Source organism: Atta cephalotes (assembly GCF_000143395.1).
Source record: "Atta cephalotes unplaced genomic scaffold scaffold00003, whole genome shotgun sequence".
Lineage (NCBI taxonomy): Eukaryota > Metazoa > Arthropoda > Insecta > Hymenoptera > Formicidae > Atta > Atta cephalotes.
Genome location: NW_012130067.1, coordinates 1,231,327 through 1,253,035, shown reverse-complemented (window position 1 = coordinate 1,253,035; position 21,709 = coordinate 1,231,327). Strand labels below are relative to the sequence as shown.

The 21,709-nt window shown below is 29.0% G+C and overlaps 2 protein-coding genes across 2 annotated transcripts; both read left to right on the top strand.

Moving 5' to 3' along the window:
* Nucleotides 1-226: 226 nt before the first annotated feature.
* LOC105625001 (exportin-1) lies at nt 227-6,541 on the top strand. Its single transcript, XM_012206343.1, has 14 exons — nt 227-274; nt 1,314-1,550; nt 1,666-1,860; nt 1,934-2,284; nt 3,097-3,822; nt 3,932-4,166; nt 4,255-4,418; nt 4,535-4,669; nt 4,755-4,898; nt 4,972-5,118; nt 5,234-5,482; nt 5,561-5,813; nt 5,992-6,242; nt 6,395-6,541. Exons 1-14 carry the CDS (start codon nt 227-229, stop codon nt 6,539-6,541), a joined length of 3,282 nt encoding a protein of 1,093 aa, XP_012061733.1.
* Nucleotides 6,542-10,258: 3,717 nt separating this feature from the next.
* LOC105625716 lies at nt 10,259-21,515 on the top strand. Its single transcript, XM_012207039.1, is given in 27 exon segments — nt 10,259-10,431; nt 10,709-10,871; nt 11,087-11,226; nt 11,330-11,624; nt 11,703-11,847; nt 12,800-12,993; nt 13,126-13,365; nt 13,785-13,966; nt 14,383-14,521; nt 14,591-14,862; nt 14,985-15,224; nt 15,314-15,584; nt 15,698-15,864; nt 16,422-16,640; nt 16,705-16,812; nt 16,891-17,107; nt 17,189-17,307; nt 17,309-17,375; nt 17,513-17,710; nt 18,242-18,378; nt 18,426-18,822; nt 19,276-19,447; nt 19,595-19,881; nt 20,562-20,758; nt 20,848-21,065; nt 21,147-21,289; nt 21,363-21,515. Coding segments are annotated over 27 exon segments (5,253 nt in total).
* The last annotated feature ends 194 nt before the right edge of the window (nt 21,516-21,709 follow it).

The window sequence follows — 21,709 nt, the reverse complement described above, 5'->3', positions numbered from 1 at the left end:
TACGAAAGTTGGTGGTCGTACGCGGGAATCAGCGGTTGTGTGTTTGACCCTTTTATGCTTGTGATTCGCGCCGAAGTGGCTCGACCGTCGGCGCGGAGCGTGTGCTTTTTTTAATTTCCAAAAACGGCGTGAGTACGTGTATGATAGTGAGCACGGTAAGTCGCGCGTCGTTTTCCCGCGGCGCCTTCTCCACTCTCGGGGGGGCTCCTGACGACGCAATCAACGGATGAATGGGCAGCCGACTCTCGGGGACGCCGAGGATCGCGTGAGTGAGGTACGTCTGCGGCCACCCCCGCGGACGTACCGCTGCGTCCTCGCCCGAACGTCAAACTTGTCTATCCCATCCGTCCGCGTGACAATTTCCATCCGCGGCTCGATCCACATAACCTTGCTTCCGATTGTCAAATGTAGGTTAGATCAAGTGATTGGCGGCGGCGGATCGGCGGTCCTCTCGCAAGCGGTCACGAGGAGGAATAATCCTTTCCCTCATCCTAATTCTCGTCGTGCTTCAGTTCCCCGCGGATCGCGGAAATCCCTCTCGAGTTTTTGTGGACGCAGCGCGAACACGTGCGACGTAGTTCCTAACGGCACCCTCGGCTATTTTGGAGTATCGTTGCTCTACGTTTGCCGTTTCGATGAATTCGCACGATTTCAAAACTTCTCCGCGTTAAACTTCTAATGGAGAACAATTTATATCTGAAGAAAACTCTTGTATACATCGAAATCTGTATGTCCATTTCTTTAGGAATTTGAAGCATCAGCAATGTATCTATCTTGCTTCGCTTTTATAACTTAAAATGGTCCAACAACAAATTCGGTTAAATGCATTAATGCATACTGGTGCATTTTAAAATGATTATACACTGATTTAATCCGAGTATTAATGTGAAATTTCTCAAATGATAAAATGTGTGTCCAGTAAAGTGCATATTTTACCAAGTAGTACAATAAACTATTTTAAAGATTTTACGGTTTTATTCGTTTTATATTTACATTAAACATACATTCTTATTTTGATTTGTGTACAGTAACTTTAATATATACTGGAAATACCTCATTTGACTACAGCTGATTATAGCTAATTAGTACTTGGAGTTTTTCTATGAAATAAGCATTATAAATAGCTTACGGTCAATCGCAATATAATCAAACTCATCCATGTATACTAGTGTGCATTAGTGCATGCTACTAAATTCATTATTAAGTTCACAAAAACTAAATTTACATCATCCATGTCCATCTACTTGCTAGTCAATATATCTAAGTGTATTACTAAATGCAAAGTATTTTCATATATCTTTTTTATTTAAAAGGTAGAACATACGAAAGGACATACAGTTAAGATACATACAATGGCAACTTTGGCTGAGCAAGCATCTAAATTATTGGACTTTAATCAGAAATTGGATATAACACTTCTCGACAATATAGTAGGATGTATGTACACTGGGATAGGTGAGCAACAAAGAGTTGCTCAAGAAGTATTAACAACTCTTAAAGAACATCCAAATGCTTGGACACGGGTAGATACCATTCTAGAATATTCACAGGTAAATGTCAACAAATGTTTTTCCTATCTGTGGTTGCACATATATATATATATATATATATATATATATATATGTAATATACATATCTCTGCAAATAATTATATTGTTACTTCAGAATCAACAAACAAAATATTACGGTTTGCAAATATTGGAACAAGTTATAAAGACACGATGGAAAGTATTGCCAAGAAATCAATGCGAAGGCATAAAAAAATACATTGTAGGCCTTATCATAAAAACAAGCAGTGATCCAGAGACGATGGAAGCTTCCAAAGTTTATCTTAACAAACTTAACATGATCCTTGTACAAGTGAGTAAAAATTATTTCTCTGATGTATTTCTTTATAAAATATCAATTATATGTAATAATATTATTCTGTTAGGTACTAAAACGTGAATGGCCAAAAAATTGGGAATCGTTTATCAGTGATATTGTTGGTGCAAGTAAAACTAACGAAAGTCTTTGTCAAAACAATATGACTATCTTAAAACTTTTGTCAGAAGAAGTATTCGACTTTTCTAGTGGTCAACTCACTCAGACAAAGGCAAAACACTTAAAAGATACAATGTGCAGTGAATTTTCACAGATATTCCAGCTTTGTCAGTTTGTGATGGAAAATTCACAAAATGTTCCGTTAGTAGCAGTCACATTAGAGACGCTCCTGAGGTTTTTAAATTGGATTCCACTTGGTTATATTTTTGAAACGAAGTTGATAACTACTTTAATATACAAGGTATTGTGTGTATTTTTTTCATTACTTTTCATTTATTTTTTTAAGATTTTTGCTTATTCTCAGATTATGACGTTAGAAATAAGAAAACAAAAATTCTTGTAAATTATATTTGAATAGAAATATTTTTCAATAAAACAATTTGCAGTTAATAGAATAGACTTATGAAATGTAAAACTTTGTTTGTGGAGAAATTAAATCAGATTTATTTCTATTATATTATTAAAGAGGGACATATATCCAGATAGGTTAAAAAGATACTTATTATGTACAAATTTTTTTGATAATTTAACTTCACAAGATTTTAACCAATATTTTAACGTATATTAATGAAAATTTAATTTAAAATTTTAAATAACACTTACTATTTTTATTAATATACATGTAAAATATTAGTTGAAATCTCTATCTGAATAAAGTTTGTAAAAAGAAGCATCTTTGATTGTTCAAGATGTCCTCCCTTAATTTGACAGTTTGTTATATATCTGTGAACATAGCTCATTTTATTTTTGGTTTTATATAACTCATTTTTAGACATATTTACTATGTATTACTTTATGTATTTATTTTTATGTATTAATTAAAAGAAATAATAAATTTTATTATAAATAGTTAATTTATAATTTGGTTCTATTAATTATAAGTATTGTTTTATTGAAACATATTTTTATATAAATATGTTTTATAAGAATTTTTATTATGAATTTTTAGTTTCTGGCATTACAATCTGAGATAATAGTGATGAATGAACAAGAAAAACCGTAAATACGAGTGCTCTGTTATTATTTATAATAATCTATATTTTCAATTTATAGTTTTTGAACGTACCAATATTTCGGAACGTTACTCTAAAATGTCTAACTGAAATCGCAGCAGTTGTCGCCATTATGCCGAATTATGATGATATGTTTATTATATTATTTATCAACACGATGGAGCAATTGGAACTAATGCTTCCGTTAGAAACTAACATACGTGAAGCATACGCGGCTGGTCAAGACCAAGAACAAAATTTTATTCAGAACCTAGCTATGTTTCTTTGCACTTATCTAAAAGATCATGGCGATCTAATAGAAAAAAAACAAATGAATGAGATATTAGTAAAGGCATTACATTATCTTGTTCTTATCTCTGAAGTCGATGAAGTTGAAATCTTTAAAATCTGTTTAGAATATTGGAATGGATTAGCAGCTGATTTGTACAAAGAGAATCCTTTCGTGACCTCGTCGCCGCTTTTCATGTCTAAAAATATGACAGTTCCACCACGGAGATTATTTTATGGTCAAGTTTTAACAAAAGTACGCTATATTATGATCAGCAGAATGGCGAAGCCCGAAGAAGTACTTGTTGTGGAAAATGAAAACGGCGAGGTTGTCAGAGAATTTATGAAAGATACTGATTCTATTAATCTCTATAAAAATATGAGAGAGACTCTTGTGTATCTTACTCATCTTGATTATTTGGATACGGAGAGAGTAATGACAGAGAAACTGCAAAATCAAGTTAATGGTACAGAATGGTCTTGGAAGAATCTCAATACGGTAACTGTCTTTTTCAAAATACGTATTTTATTCACATTTACAAATAATAAAATGTGTTGAATGACAGACGAGGAATATTATATTTATTATGTCTTTATTTTTTTGTTAGTTGTGTTGGGCAATAGGTAGTATTTCAGGGGCTATGCATGAAGAGGACGAAAAACGTTTTTTAGTAACTGTAATCAAGGATTTACTTGGTCTGTGTGAACAAAAAAAGGGAAAAGATAATAAAGCTATAATTGCCAGCAATATCATGTATGTTGTTGGCCAGTATCCACGGTTTCTCCGAGCCCATTGGAAATTTTTAAAGACTGTTGTAAATAAACTTTTTGAGTTTATGCATGGTAAGTAGATATTTTTATTATGGAAACATTTTGTTGCCTAATACAATTTGAACATAAACAAATAAATGAATTTTTGTTCGTGTTTTAGAGACGCACGATGGAGTGCAAGATATGGCCTGCGATACTTTTATTAAAATAGCACTGAAATGCAGACGACATTTTGTTACTGTACAAATAGGAGAAGCAATGCCATTCATTGAAGAAATTCTTTCTACAATTAGCACAATCATATGTGATCTTCAAACACAACAAGTAAGATTAATCGTAATATTTATTTTACATACTTATTAATGTAATGTGTAATATTGTGCAATTACAATTTTATGTTATACAATATTGTGCAATTATAATCTTATGTTATACAATAGGTACATACATTTTACGAAGCAGTTGGCTATATGATAAGTGCTCAAGCCGATACTTTAGTGCAGGAACAGTTAATTGAGAAATACATGCTTCTCCCTAATCAAGTTTGGGATGACATTATTAGTCAAGCATCTAAGGTATGTAGTTGTGTTAAACATAACAAAATCGATGCTTTATATTTGTATATAATGCAATTGTATTTCAATATAAATCTTTTACCAGAATGTAGATGTCTTAAAGGACCAAGAAGCCGTGAAACAACTCGCCAGCATCTTAAAAACAAATGTTAGAGCTTGTAAAGCTCTTGGGCATCCATATGTGATGCAGTTAGGGAAAATATACTTAGATATGTTGAATGTTTATAAGGTACGTTCCTCTACTTGTATGTAAAAATTTTCGATAGTAAATGATACTTAATGCAAGTTTACATTTGTTTCAGGTTATGAGTGAAAATATAAGTGCTGCGATAGCTGTAAATGGTGAGATAGTAATGAAACAACCTTTAATCAAGAGTATGAGAGTAGTGAAAAAGGAAACGTTGAAATTAATATCGGATTGGGTGAACAGGACGAATGATCATCAAATGGTAAGTTTTCTTATTCATAAATTCGTATTATTTTTCGTTCGTCCTTTCCAAAATTCAAATTTATCTCCTTATTTATTTCATTTATACAATATATACTTATGGAGATTTTCAATAGGTATTGGAAAACTTTATTCCACCATTACTGGATGCTGTTTTATTGGATTATCAAAAGACGAATGTTCATTGTGCTAGAGAGCCTGAAGTGCTTAGTGCTATGGCCACCATAGTAAATAAACTAGAAGCCCATATCACTAGCGAGGTGCCCAAAATATTTGATGCAGTATTTGAATGTACTTTAGAAATGATAAACAAAGACTTTGAAGAATTTCCGGAACATAGAACAAACTTTTTCCTCCTCTTACAAGTAAGCAATATTGCTTATTTTTATATGATTCCTCCGAGTTATACTTGAAGATTATTTTATCTGTATTTTTTAATTCAGGCGGTGAATATTCATTGTTTCCCTGCATTTCTTTCAATTCCACCGGCTCAATTTAAACTGGTTCTTGACTCGATTATTTGGGCTTTTAAACATACAATGAGGAATGTAGCTGATACAGGATTACAAATTCTTTATCAACTTCTATTAAATATTGAACAGCATGAACAGGCGGGTCAAAGTTTTTATCAAACATACTTTACGGATATTCTACAACATGTATTCAGTGTTGTCACAGATACATCACACACTGCAGGTAAAGTAATAATACTGTTGTTGATTAATTAATATTTACATTAATATTAAGTGTAGTAAAAAGAAATCCATTATTTTTCCATTCAATTTCATGCAAAAATAATGGATTTCTTTTTACTACACCTAATATTAATCAATATATATTGTTTTTATGTATTTGATTTTATTAATGTGTACAGGCCTGACTATGCACGCGACTATTCTCGGTTATATGTTTACACTGATTGAACGTGGGAAAATTCAGGTGCCGCTCGGCCCTGTGCCTGATAATACTTTATATATACAAGAATTTGTTGCAAGATTGCTTAAAGCAGCCTTTCCGCATTTAACCGATAATCAGATTAAAATAACTGTACAAGGTTTGTTTCATCTTAATCAAGATATCAACGCATTCAAGGAACACCTCAGAGATTTTCTCGTGCAAATCAAAGTAAGTAATATTCAACATTTTTGTGCGTTTATCTAAAAATATATATGAAATAGTTAGTATTATTTTGCAGATTATAAATAATGGGATAAAATAATAGCTGTTAGAATCAAAATTATTTTTTAAGTTTTAAAATAAATTGTTTTTATCTGTAGGAATATACGGGTGAAGATGATTCTGAGCTTTATTTGGAGGAACGAGAAACAGCTTTACGGCTAGCCCAAGAAGAAAAAAGGCGGCAGCAAATGGCGGTACCAGGCATTATTAATCCTCACGATATGCCAGAAGAAATGCAGGACTGAATTACCATAGTCCTTGTCTATCATGTTTTGCACATCTGAATGAGAAACACTGTTAAAAAATAATTATTGTATCCTTTGAGCTGTAATTATCCTTATGACATCACCATAAAAAATAGACAAATATTGATTATACTTATTAAAACCGAGTCTGCAAAAAGAAACTACACCCTTGTTAGGGAAGTAAGCCCAAAACGTGGTGAACTGTTTGTTATAGGATTCTAAAAAAAAAAATTCGAGTTTCCGTGGATAATAGGACAATTGCCTGCTAGCGATGCTATTTCATGTAATGAAATAAAAAGTTGCTTCTCAGAGAAAATCGATTGTCTAAGAAACAATAATTCTATAAGACAAAAACGTTTACAAATTAATTCCCAGATAATTAGAATTACACAAAAAATGGTAGATATAGCAAAAGTAACCAGTCTTGAGAATTACCCTCAAATGATTCGATATATATATATTTCATACATGATGAATTTTCTCTATATAAAATTTTCCACGAAACCTATAATACTACTATATTTAAGTTTCGTTTTAGCATTTTTTTTCTATGCGAGTTAAGAGAAACGCTATAAGTCCACAGAATTGTTTTGTGCACACTATTGGCCATTTAAATTTCTTGTCGAATGGATATGGATATGTATGTATGTATGTAAGCTTACTTGTGATAGCTTATACTAATGTATTGATACATGAATTTGTTATAATATAAATAATACAAAGAAAGTTTTTCTTGTTCCATACTTTTTATTCAGTCAAAATGATATGTTCATTCATACAACCGAGGATACATTATTATTCAACAATAATGCCAATAAAATTGATTTCTTTTTTCGAAAGGTAACAAATGATGGAACGTATACAGTGATATGAGACGCGTGCGCGAGTGATAAATTTACATCTACTAGATGAGAGAGAGAGAGAGAATGCACAGGTATATAGTATAGCTAACAAACAATCCGAATAATTCAAACCGTGTAAAAAATTATATAAATATATATAAACCAGCGCGACCTATTTAACTTGTTAGATGATTAATGCATTTATTTGATCATTATACATATAATAATGATTTCACTGAATACTTGGTGAGTTAGTGTACTTTATCGGGCGTGAGTGAATAGGAAACCTCTTGGTGATTTGCGTGAGATAAGATTTGTGTATAAGGTATCATTGGGTTTGTGATCGATGTAAAAGGATAATTTTTATTGCAATGAATCATATAAATGATTGTCGTATGTATGTTTAAATCAGTGTAGAGCTTTAAAGAATAATACGTCGATATTATAGTTACATGCAGGGGGGAAAGGGACGATTGAATTTGAAATATGTGAATAATTTGCATAAAATAGTATCGTCGCAAGCAGGCTCTGAAGATGATGTGTACGTGAAGGCGCGTGTTTTTATCTGACGATCAATGAGAGCGAAGTTGTATAAAATACTATCATTATTATTACTATTATTATGAACCATACAGTGAACTTGTAAATTAAAATGATCGCAACCGTACATTTAGCACTTATTTAGGTACTCCATCTTATCTCGATTTGTGTTGTCAAATTTAACTTACAATTAGTAATTACAAGAAAAAAAATATTACGCTGAGGAATCTTCCTACCTAAAGATTAGCGACTTACTTATATTGAAGGATCGAGTTTTTTAATAATACATTCTGTTTTTACAAATCATTGTCGTATCATTAGTCATACGCGGCGTTCTATTGAAATTAAATAAATTTAAATAAACGAATTTGATTCATTGTACTATCGCCTTATTTTTATTATCTAAAACATTATTCTCTATAAAAATATTTCAAAGACAACATTAAAGCTTTGATATATTATCCCCCAGAGCACAGAAAGATTGCAGAAATATTTCATTGGAGGATTGCAACATTGTAAAAATATGTAAAATGTTGCTGCAACGTAGTAATAACATTAATTAAAATGCCCTCTTTTAGAAAGATTGTAATGAGATATCATTGCAACATTGCAATATAGACTGCATTATTCTATTTAATTTGATGTTCACAGCTCTTGTAAGCATTTGTCTTTATTTAACAGGATTTTGTAGTTATCTTATTTATATCATAACTTCAAATTGTTTAATCTTTTAATTGCATTTACAGATTTAAAAATTCTTCCATGCATAATTAAAATATTGACACAATGCGCAATAATTTCGCATAAAAAATGAAAAAGAATGGGAAAATTACATATAATATTTTGTTATCGGCTTCCGATGTCGACTCGTAACAACATTACTTTATATAAGTTTTATGCTTTACGAAACGTATTTATTTATATTTATGAAATGAACTTAGAGCACACTAAGATTAAGTGAAAAAACAATATTATCTAATTAAAGAAGAAACTATATTCGCTCAAAACGATTTTCATATGTTTAAATATTTTTGTGAATTTATATATCTGATTCTGCGCGCCGAAATCTCTTCCAATCTTGAAACGTTCAATAAGCAGAACTCGAGTAATAATAATTAAAATTGCAATTTAATAATTTTGTTATGCTAATGAGCATTTTTTATAAAAATGTTAATAATAAGATGTTAAAGAGAAACCTAAGAATAATTTTATTGCAAAAAATATGGCTTTAGTCATCAAGAATAAATATTGTCGAAATCTCATAATTGAATTTTGATATGACGTCCCGGAATCAGAAGTTTCAGGTTTAAATTCTGATTGAGATATTTTTCGAAATAATATTATTCTTATTAATATATTCTCGTAAAATAATATATTCTCGTAGATAGTTGCGACAATACAATCCTTCCTCGTCACTTCTCTAGAGGTCCTATACTTTTAAGATTCTGGATTTGTAATCACTCCCTTTCAACTCTCTCAGCATAGGGGTAGTTAGCATAAAGATGGTCTTAATTGAGTCATGGAACGTGAGTTGCAATCATAGGTACGCACAAGTTTTGATCATGGCATAAAATATTCTTATATGCGGCATGCCTATGATTTAAATTCCACAATTCAGTTACAGCAGAGAGAAACCTGAGAGATATCAAGAAGAATCATTGGCAATGGCCATACCAGCTTCCGGCCTTTTTCAAATGACGGTTGGAAGTCCTTTACACTAGCGACACCAATATCAATTTTATAGAATCATAAGAACTATATTATCGACATTACTGATAAAGTCGTAGCGTCGAAAATATAGTGCAAATCTTATTATTTATAATATGATTAAATCAGATTTTCGATTTAAATGATGAGACTGATTAAATAAAAAATATGACTGAATAGATTACCATCTGATAAAATTTAAGGCTTATATATATTTTTTCATCGATTCCAATTCATTGCTGAATCTCGTCTTAAAAATATGCGGAAAAATTCAAATGAATGAGGTAGTAAGATCCGAAAGGAACAAAAATTTCTGTTTGTATCCTATAAATTATTAGAATTATTTTTTGTGTATGCATTGTTTTAAAATTAAATATTTCAAGAAACGCAAATTAAACTGAATGAGATTATCGAATAAACAGAAACTACGTATCTATGGATACATATCGAAAATTTTTACTATTCTTGAAGCTGCACATTTACCTTGCATATCAATATATATGTATTAGCAAATGCGCTGTATCTCCTTCTCAGGATCGTTTTAATACGCCAGATAATATAAACGGAAATATATTTATTAGTTATTTATTATCAATACATTTTTACTGATAAAATGTCGAAAGACAAAATGTTGAAAGACGAGTGGCAGAAACACCAATCTGATTTTCATGATGAGAAAAAGTGGAAAGTGGAAAGTGATGATGACAGAATACATGAGGAAACCTATGATTCGAATAAATACATATCCGGAGCAAAACGCGTGACGAATGGAACAGTGCCCATGAATATTTTACAGTTTCAGTATCCTTCTTTGTTATACAACTGTAAAATGATCGCTAGATTTTTCTCTTTCTTTTTTCGAGCCGCGCGAATGTTCGCTGATACTGCGATGGCGCATTGAACATAAACCTCATATGAATAATATTAAAATAACATTAAAAAATGATTCTAAAATAATTTTACTTTTTGATCACAATTCATTCTAACGTTATTTTTATGTAATTGTGATTTGGGTAATGAAATAACTATAGGAGTTTCAACAAAATTGAAAATATATGTTTCTTAGATAATATTATAGTCATTCATTTTCATACGATTGTCAGAGATATTTTAATCTTTGTGTGATAGAACCGAATGTTGTCGTCTTTGCTTCTGGTAACATTTTACATTTTTTAAATACCGTAACCAAAAAGCTGTGGTTTAGAAGAGGATACATGGGTGGTGGAATTGGACACGTGACGGTATTCTTTAATTATTTATATCTATATTATAAACAATAGCCATACTTGCTTGGTACATAAAAACTTGTATGCAAAGAATCTTGTCAAAACAAAAATGCAAAAAAAATAAAGTCCAATTTTTTCGTTAATTTTTAATAAATTTTTCTTGAAAAGAAAATAAAAATTTCGAAAACATACGTATAATTTCTCACGATATTATTTTGCCGTTTCTTTAGAAAAACCCAATGTTTGATCATATTGCCATTGGTGAAAATGGTATTAAACCTCCAATAATAATCTACAAATGGCCTTCAATGGATATCGTGACAATTTTATACAATGGCACGATGAAGTCTTATCGTCACTTAAAATATAGGTATTTTATAAAGAATTTAAAACGCAAGATCGCATTTACCGCTTCAATATATTTATACTTTAAATATTTAAATATTTTACATATATTTTACATATTTTTGAAGTGCGGATGGTTTGTTGCTGGTGTCACAAGGAGGACATCCAGATTACACGATTACCTTCTGGGATTGGCAGAAATCTGAAATAGCATTAAAATGTAAATCTTACAATAGAGATGTTTACAATATAACGGTATCTCCATCGTTATCTGGATATTTAGCAACAAGTGGTTTGGGACATATAAAATTTTGGAAAATTTCTGAAACATTTACTGGGCTTAAATTAAAAGGCGAAATTGGTAAATTTGGTCAGACAGAGATCTCTGACATTGTGGGCGTATATATCATGCCAGATGGCAAGGTAAACATATATTATTCAAATGTATCAAATATTTTAATTTAGTCATTTTTAACTTATATAGAATTATACTGTTTTTAGATTGTATCAGGCTGCGAATGGGGAAACATTTTACTGTGGGAAGAAGGCTCAATTACTCTTGAAATATGTAGAAAAAATCAGCAGCCATGTCATGCTAAAGCAATTACACAATTTGAATATATAAATGGAGAACTTATATCAGTTGGTATAAAAATCTTTTATATTAATATTGTAATTTTTATATTGTTATGGTGACAAATAATAGAAGAGGCAAATAATACAATAGGAGTATTAAAAAAGCATATTATTCTGTAGAATTGAATCAGATATAATTCTAAAATTCTTTTTTAATAAATAATTCTTTTTTATAAATTATCATGTGATATTGAAACATTAATTTATTAATGTTTCAATATGTAGAAGTTCTCAAATGAATATTTTTTTAAATTTTTATCTTTATCAAAATAATCTGGTGAAAATTTTTCTTAGAATTAATTATAAAATTTTTCAAAATTTTAATTTTTATGTAAATTTCAAGAATTTTTTAGAATTTTTGTTCTAATTTTATTTTATAATAATAGGATACCTAATCCTAATTTCACTTATAATTTAATTATTTCAAAAAATACCTTATTTTTAATATATATAAATCCCTTACATATTCCACCATATTTTTATTAAAAATAATTTATTATCAAATCATTATTTCCTTAATATTAATTAATCAAACTTTACTTATAACACATAGTCTAACCGCTATTGGCTAGCTGGCACTAAAATTGAGATTTTTTTCAAATTTTTTAGACTTTTTATATGAATTAGAATATTTTTCAAAAGTGCCGAGAAAGTGCAGTTCACCTTTTTTAGAACTGTTTACATTATATATATGTGATTTTTGAAATATTTTAATTGTAAAAACTTCTAAGATTTCTCATTTTATAATTTTCGAAGAAATAAATAAAACATGAAAGAAGTTTAAAATATTTTTTTAGAAATCTTCAATAACTTACAAAATACAAGAAAATTTAAAAAATAATACAGAACACCAGAATGATACTTAAATTAAAATGCAGTCAGAATATATATAATAGATACATATCTAGAGATTTAGGCTAATGAGATAATATTCTAATAATTTTTACGATTGAATTGTATAGGTATGGATGGATGGATTCGAATTTGGTTTTATGAAACTATAGATCAAGCAAATCTCCAGAATGGGGAACTTTTTCTAGAAATTCAACCTATCTATGAATATCACATCAGTGAGAGTGATGGAACAAGTGCAATATTAATGTGCATACATAAACAAAAACCAGATAGTCCAGAGAGTACATTTTGGTATGCACAAGTAAGTAACAAATTTCCACTACACATTAAAAACTATTGATAGCGGCGTTAGCAAATTTAACATAAAATAAATTAAAGAAAAAGAAAATGAGTGAAATATTCATGCAATTTTTAAATATCTTTTCTACTCAAGGATGGAAATGGTGGAATTTGGCTAATAGATTTCCATGATTTAACAACACAAATACCGCAAAAAATATTTACATGTCATGCGGGAGCTATAGCCGATATGGCTAATGCAACGTGGGGTCCTTTTATAGCTACACTTAGTAAAACCGGACAGTTGCATATTTATAATTATCTAAAAAAAAAGTTAATTTTGACATACCAATTTAACGACACTGGTAGTCAAGTTGTCTGGTTTCCATGTCAGGTAAAAGTTGGGTTTTGTAAATATTCATCTATTTCAATTAGATATTCTTTTAATATTATAGTTGATTGTAACATATATACCAGGTGCTCGAAATAGAATGTTAGATATTTTTATATTAAAAACAATGCATTTTTAAGAAAAATTGTTGAGATAAATTATTTGATTTAAAAAAAAGAAATATTATTATATTGAAATCTACATATATCTACAATACTTTTCTATAGCGCCACAAAATAACATGAGAAATTACATTCGTTTTCTGGTATTTTATCGCTTACAATTAGTTTTATTATATATGATTACATTCCCCCTCGCCGGGGGGGCGGAATAAGGAATTTTCACATTGTCTACATATATATAATAAATATTTTTATAATAAAATTATAATGTATAAAATTTCTTTCATATATATTCGCAAGTTTGAAGCAACAGGATCAACACTTGCTTGTGCTTTCGGAAGTGGTGTTATTCGTTTAATTGTTGTAGCGGTATCAACGGCTGACACTATTGATAATATAAAGGGAGATTATGTTAGGCTGATTCAAGTCATAAAACCGCATAAAATGGCAATAACTGTAATGTCTCTAAATTCATTATGCAAGTATGAAAAACATTATTTTAATAAGCGCTATTTTATGGAGAGCCTTCGTTTTGTAATCACCGATTTCAATAAACTTTTGTGAGTGTGTAGTATGCACTCATGTGTGTAGTATGTACTACATTAAAGTAGTGTTGTAAAGTTCGAAATGAATTGATTCAACTATTTCCTAGATTCTTTTTATTATATTTTCTAGAAAAACGAAATAATTTCAAATAAATAATTCTTCGGAAATTATAGAATGAGAAATTTTAGAATATTTCAAAGTAGATTATAAAAAATTACAAATTATTTAAAAAATATAAATTTATGTAGAAATTTTTAAAAATTATATATGAAGAATTAAAAAAAAATTTTTCGCCAAAATTTTGCCATAGATACATAGTTGTAAGAATAATTTCCATGTAAAAATATTGCAGCTTACTGGTGACTGGTGGTGAAGATTCAATTGTGTTTAATTTCAAAATTGTAATTACTAAAACTTTTCCTATCATTACGCCAATTGGCTTCATTAAAGTACCTTCAGGAGTCACATGTCTCACATGGAAACCGCAACGTGTAAATAATATAATTACAATTTAACACCAGATTATCCATAATTGTCCTCAATTTAATCCCATTTTACAGAAAACTACATTATTAATTGGATGTTCACGAGGTGATTGCGTAGAAGTTGTATTACCAACCATACTTCAATCGTACACTATGGCTTCATATGAACTTGTTCAGTGTCAACCGAAAACATTTAAATTTCATTCTGTAAAATCTGCTATTCAAAGGGAATTAATACGTCTACATCGAGAGAAAGAGAAAAAAGAGAAAATAGCGAAAAGACGTGAAGAAATAGAGCAATTAATAGCTGAAAGTCCTGAACTAGAAATTAACGAGGAGGCATTCTTTGGTTAATATATTATTTATTAACTCATCTTTCTAAAATGATAATGTATTCTAATTTTATCATTTAATTTAAATTAATATAGAAACAAAATTGATTAAATTAAAATAACACAATTAAATTTTCAATAGATCTAGAAGAAAAAGAGCCATTGCCAGAAATATATATACCAAAAATACCAAACAAAGTATTAACAGCACAATATATTACTCGCGATATTATTTGGTTGTCGATAGCAGGATTTGATGCGGGATATATGTACGAATATTTAAGCCCGGAGATTTCAGAAGATATTGGGAAAGAGCCTATTAAAAGTATCGCAATATACGACGCAGATGACATAGAAATACAAAGTTGTCTCTTTTAGTAAGCGCAAATAAAATTAATTTTTATATTGCATAAAAATTGATTTTGTATTATTATTTGTTTATCTTATATTCATTTTATATCGTTAGTAAAGAAAAGAAATATTTGTTTCTGGGAATGGAGTACGGAGAAATACGAATTTGTAGATGGAAACCCAAAAATTATACAGATCTTTCAGATTATTGGATACTTCCAATGCATGATAATTATAATGGTTACATCTCAAAAATGATTCTCAGCCATGATCAAAAGATGTTATTTACATGTGGATATGATGGAAATTTATTTTCTTATGAAATAAACGATGATACGCCATTCAAACAAATTAAATTTGAAAAAACCAAAGGGACCTTATCTTTAGTATGCATTTTTATTAATTAATTATTTCTCAAAACATTATTAACTTAAAATTAACATAATGAGATTTTCATGTAAATGCATGCTCTAATAAATTAATTTTTTATATGGCATAGCCATATACAAGTGTTGAAGATATCGAAGAAATTGATTATGCAAGTCTGGAAGAAATGATTCAACAAGCTGAATATAACAAAATTGAGACTGCGGCAAAACAAAGTAAACGTCAGACTTTAGAGATATTACTTAAATTAAGCGAAGAATATAACAAGATTGTAGAAAGGTTTAGATAATGTCAAATATATATATATATATATATATGTATATGTATATGCGGAAAGAACAATTTTTGCTGAAGCATATAATAATATATTCTTATTAAAGAATTTTCCCATTCCAACCGAAATTTGGTAATAGTTTTAATTATTATCCAAAAAATTATTATCAAAACTGCGTTATTTTATTCAAATTATATATTGTTTAAATTTTATATAAAAGATTGTCTAAAAGATTTGTCTAAAAAATATTGACATTTTAATAATCAGCTTGAACATTCCATATAATTATTTAAATAGACTAATAATTATACTAATAATTATTTTCAAGTTTATTATTTAAAGGATTCCGCCATAATCTTACAAAAATTGGACACACTTCCCCCCTTCTTCACACCATCTCCATCCACCTCAATTTTATATTTTCAGTAAGATTCAAATTCCAATTTTCATAAGATTATAGCGGGATTTTTTTGGATACTTCAGCAAAACTGGTCTTTTTGTGTAATTAATTATTAATTAAGCAGCATTAAGCAAAAATCATATTAATGCATTTTTTTATTAGGAATAATGCACTGCCAAAGTTTCATCAATTAAGTGATAAAGAATTGGAACTGGATTTTAGAATTATAGCTGATCTAAATAAAGAATTGGATGCGGAAATGTCTATAGTACGTGAGAAATTGGCGTTTAAAGTGGAGAAAAGCGAACTTGGATTACAAAAACTTCTAAAACACTTCGTTCAACCTCTTACTTGCTTACCATTTGTCGTTTGCAAAATATCGTAAGTGAAAATCTTCAAGTCTTAAAAATGTAACACGAATGATGTGATACCGATATTGATACAGGAAACCAGATAACATGGTACATTCTTTGCGTCAACACATCTTGAATATTGACGTTACTTTGCCTATTGACACGATAAAACATAAAGATAAAAAAGCGAATGAAAATAGGTAATTTGCAATATTTTGATAAATATCTATTATGAACAATTCATACGTCTAAAACATATCTTTGTCTATTATGAGTAGTATAACGGATGTCAAAACGCAACATTATGAGATGGAGGACCGAGAAAAAGATAAAGCGAAAATAGAAGAAGAAATTGAAAAAGTAGAAACGAAACCAAGCGTGGATTTCTTAAAGGATTTAAAATATGACATGGACAGCAGCCTGGGAGTTCAATTAAATCAAATATTACGTAAATATACTTTGCGAAAAACAAGATTGGAAGAACGCGAAAAAGAAGTTAGTATAATTTATAAATATTAATATAAAAGTAAATATTATTACTATTATTATTGTAATTTAATAATTTGTTTTATTCAGTGGAAAGTTATTTATAATGAAAAGCCGGATATATCTATTAATCAAATGTACGATGTACTCGCTATAGAGGAAGCAAAAAGAACTATCGGTGATTACAAATTAAAAACATCTTCAGTTTTTTTTGCTGTCGAAAGAACGAGATACTCTCTTTTCGAAATATAAGAAACTGCTAAAGTGTCGAAAAAAGGTTTGCAAATAAAAAAATGTTTATTTATTTTCATTTATTTCATTTACTTTCATTTATTTATTTTCAATTATATATGATTTCATATTATATATTTTCTATATCAAAAGCTTTATAAAAACTTTTGATAATATCTGCAGCTTTACTATCAGCAAGAAGCTTTCAATACAAGATTGAAAGCTGTGAGAGCAGAAAAGGAACACTTGCACACGGAAGTTCTACATTTAATAAAATCTCTCAAAAAAATTCACGCCGAGATACCATTAGAAAGTATAAAACCTTTGCCAGTTATTCCTGCGTTAAATATTAATATAGAATTTCCCGAGAGAAAAATAATGGTACGTATTCCCATTCACAAAATAACATCAAAATTATAATTTTCTACTTAATAATGTAACTGTTATGTACATGTGTTATATCATTGAGTGAAAAATTATAATATTATAATTGATATAATGTTATTTTTCGTGTTTAGTGAGTTTTTATTAATAAGATAAGAAAAATGTAATAATTTATGTTATATCGTATAGAAAGAATTTAATAATGAAAATTAAATTATAATGATAGGCTCTAACAAATTAAATCGCTAATAAAATATGATTGATTTTAAGAGCCAACACTTTTCCATGAATATAATACAAAATAAATTATTTACGCAATACTGTGATATCCTGTATTGGCATATTTTATTGGAAGAATTTAAGTTATATATCATATAGAAATGCAAAAATCTAATGTGAGGTTGCTGAATCAATGAATATCCAACATGAAATTGATTTACATAAAATGCTTATTAATTCAGCCTTATGCTATGTTTATGCAACTTATGTTATCTTGTGTGTGATGGGCTTTAATTTTTCCACATATAGATCGAAGAATATACATTAAAGGACATGAAGCAAAAACCAACAGCAGTTTTGCCAGAGCCAATAATATCTGTTTGTCCAGACAGTCCAGACGAAGAATACGATGTGCTACTTCTAGATGAGAAATTTCCAAAAAGTGCAAGCGGACTGCTTGGTAGTCAAAAAACTCTATATGTATATACGTATATAAACTTTTTTAACAGAAATTCGTATTATTTTTTATTACAGAAAAGAAAATGAAAGTCCAACCCACTGTCCAAGATAATATGAAGTTACTTTATTTAAGCGATGATGTTGAGAATTTGTGGGAACGAGAAATGAAATTTTCTCGTATATTGCGAAAAAAACACGAACAGGATTGCATATTAAGCTGTATACAAACCAAATACGAAAATATAGACAAGAAGTTAGACAAATTAGAATATGATAGATTGAACATTGTTACTGAGAATGTCAATCTTAATTTATTTTTATTGACGCTCCGTCAAGAATACAATATCTTGAAAGAGTACGAAACAATGGAAAACGTATTACATGATCAAGTTAATCTTAAATCAGAAGAAGTCGCAACAATGAGACAAAAAGTTAGTTAATGCTTTTTTTTTATTTAATTCCAAGATCGATTAGATATAATGGTGATCAAAAATCTTTTAACCCATATAAAATTGGAAATATGAAAATTTTTATAAAACGTAAGAGAAATTTTAGAAAGAATAATTTCGTTTCGTAAGAGGTAGGGGAAAATTTGAAAAAAGAAAAACCTCGAAACAATTAGTTAATGTATTTTATCATGACTTTTATCTCCGCCGCAACTTCCTGTCAGCGAGGATGTGTATGTACTGCTTGTGGGTGATTTTCGTGATACAAGAAATGTTTGTGTATAACATTCTGAACATTTCACTAATATTCGAACATTCTGTAAAAATTTTTGCTTCTAAATGTACAGCACATTGGAAATACAGATTGAACTTTTCATAAATGAAAACGTTAGCTATGTAAGACTAAGAATTATATAATATTAATATTAATATTTTCAGATACAGATAATAACCGACAAAGTTGATATTAAAACGAAAGAAATTACAGAATTACAGAATCAGATAAAGGATTCTTTTTCCAATTTCATGCTTAGAATAAGTGATAACAAGTTCCGTAACTTTTTACGTAGAATATTGAAGAAGAAATATAGAGAAGTGAAGGAAGACGATGGTAATAAGAATATTTTAAGAACAATCCAATAAAAATGTTTCATACAATCATTCAATTGTATCCGGATTTTTGGATCCTGTATCTGTACTTGGTACCCTGTACGTATAATTGAAGTGTACAATTAATAGTCATTTATTATTATTTTAGAAGAGACTACTACGACTGAAACGGATTCAGAAGAAACGGACGATGATGATAATGGAGAATCTGAATTAATTTATTTTGATGAAAACGTATGTCCGCCAGAATGTGATAAAACACTGTATGACTTGGCATTTTCGATAAGAAAAACACGATATGCACATGAACATCAAATTAGGGATGCGCAACAAGTTATAGAAGTCCTTCATAAAGAGATTCAAATTCATATGAAGAAGCTAAAAATTGTAGAGAGTGTTTTGAAGAAAAATGAGGATGATTTAAAAATGTTTATGGTATTATATATTTAATGCGTTAATCCATTAATAAGACAGTCTCCTGGTAAAAAAGTTCTCACATCTTATAATATTTTTAAGAAATTTTATGTTTTAAATTTTTGGAAATATTTTCAGATTTTATAAGGAGAATTCATTGTGCATTAGAATGTGACTTCCGTCTTTACACGGTATATCGTGTGTCGTATATGTATCGTATTCAGGAGATGAAATATATAGTATATAGTATATAGTCAGTATATAGTATCAGTATGTTTTCCATGAGCTGGAAGTAGTACTTGTCATCAAAAATATTGAGTTATACGTTGGTATTCATTGATACTCTATCAAGTTATACTTTTCCAACGATATGTATAATAGTTCATCGTGTAACGCCGGAAGCCAAAATGAATATTCTTTTTTTCTTTAGAAATTATTGAATGAGATAAAATATCTTCTTAAAAATCTTGGAATAGAATTCAGAATTCACATATGTAATACTATAATTAAAGAATTCTAGGAAAGACTTTTGTTTTTAAAAAATTCGTATTTTACAAATCTAATTTTCTAAAAAATTATAAAATTATACAGAATTCTGAAAAATTCTGAAATTCATAGAAAAATTTAGAAAAAAAATTATGTGAAGAATTCTAAGAAAAATTTTCATATAAAAGTGATCGTTTACTTAATCTGTTCAATAGCTTAAGAAACAGCAAAAATTAAACAATGTGCAAGTTACGGTGCTAATGAAATTACATCAGCTGCAATATTTTGGCGAATCTCAAATTCCATTTAAAGTGCACGATTGCATAGTATTTGATAAGAAAAAACTGTCTAAATTATACGCGAGAATACAACAATTATACGAGGAAACACTTGAATTACATGTTAAACACAAGTACGTAAATTTTGTACATGACGAGCCTATAAATAATATAACCAATATTGAAGATCCGCATGAACGAAATATACATGTTGTGTTTGCAGAGATGCTCGAACACATCTTCACAGAATTAAACTCGATTGTAATCAAATGCGTGTCAACAATAAAAAATTGCAAGATGAGATAAAGCAGAAAATAATGAACAAATTTGGCCAGAGTTTATCCTTAAATAAATTATATGAAACAATACTTCGTCGAATAGTATATGATATTAAAGCTAATTTAAGTGAGACAATGACATATTTCACTAAACGAATCAAGCGTAAGTTATGTGCTACAATATAATATCATAATGTATTTTAATTTCATAGATTTATATTTCGCATTTATATTTTTATTATAGATATCAAAGAAAATTACGTTGAAGAATTAAACATATTTAACAAGTTGCTCCGGGAACATACACAAAAATTAAGTTTCTTAACATTTTTAGTGGAAGAGCAATCAAAACTTCAGAAACTGTTAAAGCAACGCATCATATCAAATGTAAATCACATTTATATTTGTTAAATATTTAATTTCACATTTACTAACATTACCTGTAACATTGCTGTTACAGGAAGAAATGCTGCAGTTGGAGGAGAAATACAAAAGTGATATAATGAAGTTGGAGAGTATCCTTGAAAATCAAATGCGACAAAAGCATCTATTTCAGAATGACATTAAGAATCTTAGATTAAAAACAAAGTCGCACATATCCAGTCAAACTTAAGAAAATAGTATTCAGTGATAAAGGTAATAATAGGAAGATTTCTCATTTTTTTGATATTTTAGTGTCGTCATAATCATTAATGTTTAATTATCTTAAAACAGATATATATATATATATATATATATATATATATATATATATATATATATATATATATATATATATATAATAATTAATAATAATATATATATATA